This window comes from Rhododendron vialii, chromosome 12a (genome assembly GCF_030253575.1).
Source record: "Rhododendron vialii isolate Sample 1 chromosome 12a, ASM3025357v1".
NCBI classification, from domain to species: Eukaryota; Viridiplantae; Streptophyta; class Magnoliopsida; order Ericales; family Ericaceae; genus Rhododendron; species Rhododendron vialii.
The window spans coordinates 9265230-9273333 of NC_080568.1; the positions used below are offsets into that span (position 1 = coordinate 9265230).

The 8104-nt window shown below is 38.1% G+C and overlaps 2 protein-coding genes across 3 annotated transcripts in view; both read right to left on the reverse strand.

The window, feature by feature from the left end:
• LOC131310515 (putative pentatricopeptide repeat-containing protein At1g13630) overlaps window positions 1–8104 on the reverse strand; it is a 68656-nt gene that overhangs the window by 22535 nt on the left and 38017 nt on the right. The window lies entirely within an intron of this gene.
• LOC131309396 (uncharacterized) lies at window positions 5906–6829 on the reverse strand. The gene has a single exon (XM_058336041.1). The coding sequence runs from the start codon at window positions 6827–6829 to the stop codon at window positions 5906–5908; it is 924 nt and encodes a 307-aa protein (XP_058192024.1).

The window sequence follows — 8104 nt, forward strand, 5'->3', positions numbered from 1 at the left end:
GTGACAGAAAGTCTGTGGACACAGTAAATCTGTACACGGATCGTGCACAGATTACTATGTAGGGTCTACTACGGGTCTCATACAAGTGATTCGAGCCGTTCATTATGTTTAAAATATATTTTCAAGGGTTCCCGCCTAAAATTAGGTTAATCCGATACCTATAAGTATTTAATCTAATCGTCTAACTTTTCATTCTCTAAAAATTTGAATGAAAAGTTAGATGATTAGATCAAGTACTTATAAGTATCGGATTGAGCTAATTTTTCATGGAGGCCCTTGAAAAAATATTTTAAACATAATTAACAGATCGGATTATATGTATGGGGCCGTTAGTGGATCCCACAGTGCAATCTGTGCATAATCTGTGCACAGATTTGCTGTGTCAGTAGCAAGACTCCGTACCATTTTGCCCCAGAATGAATTTCCACGGACTCTTCTGTCCTGGTTCTTCCAACTTTTTTTTCTTTTAACTTTTAATTGTCTTGGGCCGTATATCAGACTTTGTCATTACAATTACTAGTACAATTTTTCCTACCGTTCTTGCCACGCTCCCACGTAACGTAAGGTGGCCTTGACAAACAATTAATCGAATCTAAAATTTTACGAGGACGTAACACCTAAGAGCAACCCCAATGGGGATGGAAAAGGGGTTGTCATAGTTATTATCCAGCCCTAAATCAAAAATCAGCTTTCCAATGGGAATGGATCCGGGGATGGAAAATAGCTTTGAGTTATGTGGGGATGGATATATCCATCCCTAGATGCATCTTTCCATCCCTTCCAGGTCAGCAAATCAACTAATTTACCAAAACAATGGACGGCTGGAGTATACCTGAGTCGCCGGAAAATGACCGGAAAAACTTGAACTTTGCCGGAATCTGCAAATCTTGAATCTGGAGGTGAGGAAGCAGGAGATGAGGGGGTCCGTGAGGTGGATGACGCCGGCGGGAGTTTGGGTCGAATCTGGAGGTGATTTCCGATCGGGATGCAAGGGTTTGGATGAGGGTTTGGATCGGCAAGGGATGGATGATCGAGAGAGATCGAGAGAGAGAGAGAGAGAGAGAGAGAGAGATCGTGTGTGTGTGCGGGGGGCGCTGGAGCGATTTGGGTTTCCGATCAAAACCCCTTGTTTCTACGTTTCTTCTCAGACTGAGAGAGAGAGAGAGAATAGGGATGAAAAGGCATTAGGGGTGGGCCGGGCTGCCGGTTGGAGTTTTTTTTTTTTTTTTTTAAATCTTAATTGAAGTGGATGAGAAGTAAAAAAAATTGGGACGGAAGTATTTTTTTTTTTTGTGGAATTAATTTTTTTTTTAAGTCCTCAATTATCAGATACCAAAATTATTTTTCAACAGTATTTAAATTAGGGTTAAGAAAGTTGGAGAAAATTAAGGACGAGGAAAATTTAGTTAATTACCCATCCTTTTTTTACATCTCACCATTGGAGAGAGGTGAGTTCTATTTTACATCCAACTAACTTTTAATCAATTTTTTCATCTAAAATAACTATCCATCCGGTTCCAAAATACATCCCCATTGGGAATGCTCTAAGTCTTTGGCACCCTAAGAGCATCCCCAATGGGGGATGGAAATCAATTTCTATACTTATAATAGAACCTGGATGCAAAAATATTCCTCCAATGGAGATGTAAAACAGCAGAAATCTGGATGTAAAATGGTATAGATGGAAAAGGAGATGTATATTTCTATCCCTTTTTGACTACGGCTATAAATTATAGGTCATCAAACATCATCAAATTCAACTGAAATACCAGAAAAAATGGACGACTGGAGTTACCTGTATCCGCCGAAAAGTTGGCCAGAATTTGTTCCTCATCACTAGTTTCTGCAAATCTGCACCGGAGTGACCAAAAAATGCCGAAATCCAGTGAGAGAGAGAGAGGTGAGAGAGGGATCTTGCCGATGAGAGACAGAGATATCAACGGAACAGTTGGTGATCAACAATCGGAGTTAGGGTTTCAGTCGCTCCCTAACGGGAGAAAGAGAGATCAACTGCAGAGAGAGAGAGAGAGAGAGAGGGGTTTCATCTCCTCTGGTTCGTAGAGAGAGAGAGAGAGAGAGAGAGAGAGAGAGAGAGAGAGGAGGTTTCACCGACTTCTGGTTCGTAGACAAAGTGAAAGAGAGTAAAGTTTTTTTTTTTTTTTTTTAAGATAGAGAGAGAGAGTAAAGTTGAGTTTTTGATATGGACAGGGACTATGGTTTCAGCTAGGGGTGGCAAACGGGCGGGCTTGGGTCAAATTGAGTAAGTTGCTAGTGGGTTGGATCTTTAATGGGTAATTGACCCATTTAGACCCATTAACTATGAGTCTAATTACCCATACCCAACCCGGCCCATTTATTTTAAAGCAAACCCGACATGTCCATTAACCCAATTACATATACTAAAAATTATGATTGAAAAATTAGAAAAGTAAAAAAAAATTATGATCGAAACTCATAAATTTTTTCAAAAAGACGAGAATAAGTAATTTTTTTTATCTTATTGATTTTTTTTTGTCTTTATTCAGAAAATTATAAGTTTCGATCAAATTTTTTTACTTTTCCGACTCCTCTCATCAAAACAAATTAATAAGTCACAAAAATATGACACCAAACAAAAAAAATGCAAAAAAAATTTGAATAAGGACAAAAAAATAAGTCAATTTTTTAATACAAACCCTTTGCGGGACTACCATGAAAGAAATTTATTCACAGCAGAGCACAATTTCACGGGTCCATTCGCGTAATTAATAGATGAGACGTGTTTTCAATTTTGACTGGTCAAAATAATTATTACCGGTCATAATTGATTTTTAATTCGGACCATTCAAAATATTTTTGGACGCGTGTGATTTAGCACAAAATAATTGAATAAAAGAGAGAGAAGGCCATTCTCCTGGAGATTGGAGATTTGGGGGGGGGGGGGGGGGGCGGTGGAGAGAGAGAGAGAGAGAGAGAGGGAGAGAGAGGGAGGGAGGGGGGGTCGTACTCTTCCACTTCCCAATTGCAAAAGAGACCAATTAAGAGATGAAATTTGGTGGGTTACTTTCATTGCCCATTGGGTCATTTAAGTTGACCCAATTAATGCCCAATTATGACTCAACTAATAATGGGTTAGCTGGGTTTGAACCCATTCTTACCCAACTAATAAATGGGTTGGGTTGGGTCTATTTTCTAGTTGATAGGTCTGGGTTTGTTAATGGGTCTGGGTTCAATTTGCCACCCCTAGTTTCAGCCGACCGTTGATCATCAGCCAAACAGATCTTTTGCCTGTTGATCAACGGATCAATTCAGCGACGGGCTTTCTATTTTTCCTACCTATAATGGTATAGTTGAGAGTAGATGAAAGTAAATGATGCAATTGAGAGTAGACATGAGTAAATGGTGTAGTTGAGAGTGGATTAGAGTAAATGACTGAAATAAATGGTGTAGTTAAGTGAGGCGTAAATGGATCAAGTAAATGACGTGGTTGAGAGTTGAGTAGAGCAAATAGATGAAGTAAATGGTGTAATTAAAGTGGATGAGAAAATAAAAAAAAATTGGGATGTAAGTAATTTTTTTTTTTTGGAATAATTTTTTTTTAAGTCTTCGATTACTGGATACCAAAATTATTTTTCAACAGAAGTAATACTTGAATTAGGGTTAAGAAGGTTGGAAAAAATTAAGAATGAGAGAAAGTTAGTTAATTATCCATCCCTTTTTTATATCTCAAAGAAGAATGGGTTCTATTTTACATCTAACTAACTTTTAAGCACTTTTTTTCCAAATAATTATCCATCCAATTCCAAAATACATCCCCATTCGGGATGCTTAAGAGCATCCCCAATGGAGATGTAAAATCAGGTGCTATACTTAAAATAGTACCAGATGCAAAAAAAAACCCCTTTCAATGGGGATGTAAAATGGAACAAATCAGGTGGTAAAATGGCAGAGATGGAAAAGGAGATGGATATTTCCATCCCCATTTAACTACAGCTATAATTGACAGATCATCACCCAATTGAAAATACTAGAATTTTGGACAGCCGGAATTTACCTGATTTCGTCGGAAAGTCATCGGAATTTTGATGAACACGTCGAAATCTGCAACACTCCGAAAGCTCGCCGAAAACTGATTCCAAGTTTGGAGATCACCATCTCCGACCCCGATTCTTGACGATTCATGGATGGAGCAGATGGAAGCCTCGTCCAGCCCCTTCAGAAACCCTCGTCCAGCCTCTTTCGTTTTCCTCGTCGAGTTTCAGAGTTCCAGCCAAAATTTTCCTTCCAGCCAAGATTTCTCTTCCGTTCATAGAGAGAGAGAGAGAGAGAGAGAGAGGGAGGGGCGGGGGGTTCTCCTGGTTCAGAGAGAGAGAGAGGACAGTAAAGAAAGAGTAAAGTGGGTTGTAATGTGAGCCAACGGATCATTTGATCCGACCGTTGGGTTTTTTATTTATTTATTTATTTATGGGAATCCGACCGTTAGCTGCCAACGGATAAAAAAAAATAGCAATGGTAATTATTTTTTTCCTATCTATAAATGTGTGTTTCTAAGAGAATTTTACACAACAAAAATTTTATCTATTCTCCACAAACACCCTCCAAAAAAAATAGTGTATCAATTTTGGTAGACGAAAATCGTAGTGCGAGAGGAAAATCGTTCAACTCTGATCAAGATGAAGCAATTTGTAATGCTTACTTGTGCGTTAGTCAAGACCCAATTATCGGTACCAACCAACCACGATCTAAATTATGGGATCGGGTTGTAAAAAAATATACCGAATTCACGGGAGGCAATGTACGATCGGATGCTTTTATGAAATCTCAATGGCAAGTCATCCAGCAGGCTTGCAACAAATATCGTGGACATTTAAGGCAAATTCAAAGGCAACATCAAAGTGGAATAACAGAACAAAATGAGGTTATTATTATTTTGTTAATGTTATTATTTTGTTTTCATAAGAATTTATTTTCATAACAAAATGAGGTATTATTTTGTTTCTATCAAGTTTTTGTTTTCATAAGAATTTGTTAATATTTTTATTTTGATAACTAATTAAATAATTTTGTTATCATGTGTATAGATTGATCTAGCAAAGAGACATTACAAAGACACTGAGAATAAACATTTCACCAATTTGGATTGTTGCTGGGCAATCTTAGAACACAATATGAAGTGGGCGGATTTAACCCCACCCCGGTCGGACCCAAGATCTTCACAAATGGATACGAGTTCGGTCCCTCTATCGCCTAATTTCTCTTAAACTCCAAACTCAGAGTCTCCTGATTTCTCTCAAGTTCCAAACACAGCAACTACATTGGAAGATAGCAATCCTACGAGTGGAGGTAGTGTTCAGTCTCGAAGAAAGAGGCCTCCTGGATGTAAAGCATCAAAGGCAAAATTATTGAAGACCAAAAAAACAAAAACTGAGGAACGTGAATGGATAAACTTGATGGAAAAGTTCAACCAAACTACATCTGACAAAGAAGGTAGGAGAGCTGAAATGGAAGCAAGAAGACTCGCGGCTTTGGAAAGGACTACGGCAAATGATGAGAGGAGGGTGGCGCTTGAGAAGAGGAATGCAGCAATGAAGGAAAATGAGATGGAAGATAGGATTATGCAAATGGACTTGAATTTGGTTCAAGACCCCCAAATGAAGGCTTATTATCAGTATCGCAAGGGTGAAATCTTGGTTAAATGGACGGCTAGCTCAAGTTCGAACAGTTATTTTCTTGGTTTTCCCGATTATTGATTGTAATAATTTATTATTATCATATGTAATAGTCTTTAGCAATTATGTAATAATCTTGACTTTGATGTAATCGTTGAGTACTATTCAATAATAAAATGCATTTTATTTAGCTAATGAAGTACAAGACTTGATAATGAAATACAAGACTCGAAAATGAAATGCAAGACACGGGAACCTCATTCTTCATCTCCATTACGGGTCCATAGGTGTTCAATAAGATCATTGCGGAGCGAATAATGTGCCTCATTTGATCGAATCTTGCGGTTATTTTTAAAGAAATCAACCAATGCAGGAGTGATATCTCTCGATACTTGAATTGGGTTGGAAGAAAGAAGTTCAGTAATTTCATCACTGGCATCGTGATCACATTGGTCTTCAATTATCATGTTATGCAAAATGACACATGTTTTCATGATGCAGCCTAGATCCTCCTCATTCCAGAATCGCGTCGGTTCTCTCACAATTGCCCAGCATGCTTGGAGTACGCCAAATGCCCTTTCAACATCCTTGCGACATGCCTCCTGCATCCTCGCAAAGTTTTGCTTTTTTCTTCCTTGTGGTTGAGAAATTGTTTGGACGAGAGTCGCCCATTTTGGATAGATACCATCAACAAGGTAGTATCCCATGTCGTACTGACTGCCGTTAACAACAAAATGGGCTGGAGGGGTACGATCGGCACTGAGATCATTAAAGAGATGAAATTGATCAAGCACGTTGATATCGTTGAATGACCCAGGCATGCCAAAGAAAACATGCCAAATCCACAAATCATACGATGCAACTACTTCAAGTACGATAGTGGGTTTTCCGCTACAGCCGCTAAAGAAGCCATGGTAAGCAGTTGGACATTTGTCCCACTGCCAATGCATACAATCCAAGCTGCCAAGCATTCCAGGAAAGCCATGTTGGTTGCCCACATGTAGGAGCCTTGCAGTATCTGCTTCATTTGGTTTTCTCAGGTATTCTGCTTCAAAAATAGAGATAACGCCTCTATAGAAGCTTTGAAGAGACTCAATTGTTGTACTTCCCCCAATCTTGAGATACTCATCAAGACTAGCTGCAGGCATCCCGTATGCCATCATCCTCAGAGCTGCTGTCATCTTTTAGATACCAGAAAGACCTGCAGCTCCCGTCGCATCATTCCTTTGGACGAACGTCACGTCATGTTGTTGGAGTTTACCCAAGATCTTGTGAAATAAAGGTCAACTCATTCGAAAACGTTGCTGAAACAAATTTTCGTCATAGAGCGAATACTCACAAAAGTAATCAGCATTGAGTCGTTGGTCGGTAGCAACTCTGTCACGGGGGATCCAGGCTTGACCGCTTGTAGAACCAACATGACCTCCTTGTTGGCGTCTTCTTTGAAATTTTCGGTATTGCACGCCCATGATCAATTGCGCCATTGCAATCTCATTATCATCGGAGGAAGATCCGTCAAATTCTCCCAGTAATATTCTGTGGGTTAAATTGCTCATGATGACTTTTTTGGAAAAAGGAGATTGTATATAGATTTGAGTGTAAGAATGAATAATGGGGAAGATAACATATATAAATGGTAAGTAAATGGTGTAGTTGAGAGTAGATAAGAGTAAATGACTGAAGTAAATGGTGTAGGTGAGAGTAGATGAGAGTAAATTATTGAAGTAAATGGTGTAGGTGAGAGTAAATGAGAGTAAATGATGTAGTTGAGAGTAGATATGAGTAAATGACTATAGTAAATGGTGTAGTTGAGAGTGGGAATTAAATGGATCAATTAAATAACGCGGTTGAGAATTGATGGGAGTAAATGGATGAAGTAAATGGTGTAATTGAAGTGGATGAGAAGTAAAAACAAAAATATGGGACGGACGTAATATTTTTTTTCGGAATAATTTTTTTTTTGAGTCCTCGATTACCGGATACCAAAATTATTTTTCAACAAAAGCAATACTTGAATTAGGGTTAAGAAATTTGAGGAAAATTAAGGAGGAGAGAAAATTAGTTAATTATCCATCTTTTTTTCATCTCACCATTGGATAGGGGTGAGTTCTATTTTACACTTACCCAACTCTTAACCACTTTTTACATTTAAAATAACTATTCCTCCCCTTCTAAAATACATCTCATTGAAGGCAATTTCAAGCTCAAACATTATGGGCCTCTTGAAATCTAAAAATATGCAATATGGATCTTTTCTAGAAGATCTCGATGAGATCTTTTATACAATGCAAAAAATTTTGAAAAATTATTTTTCATTTACTTTATTTTTGAGTTTGAAAATATGAAATAAGCTGCTTATTTTTTAAAAAAATTTCTAGAACGGAGTCTAAGTCAAACCTCTTGGGGTTGGTCTTCCAACTTGTTTTTATAAATAAAAAATTACAAGCACTTGAATC

Excerpts from the sequence above, each read along its gene's own strand:
- LOC131309396 (XM_058336041.1), bottom strand. The coding sequence starts at position 6,829 with ATGACAGCAGCTCTGAGGATGATGGCATACGGGATGCCTGCAGCTAGT.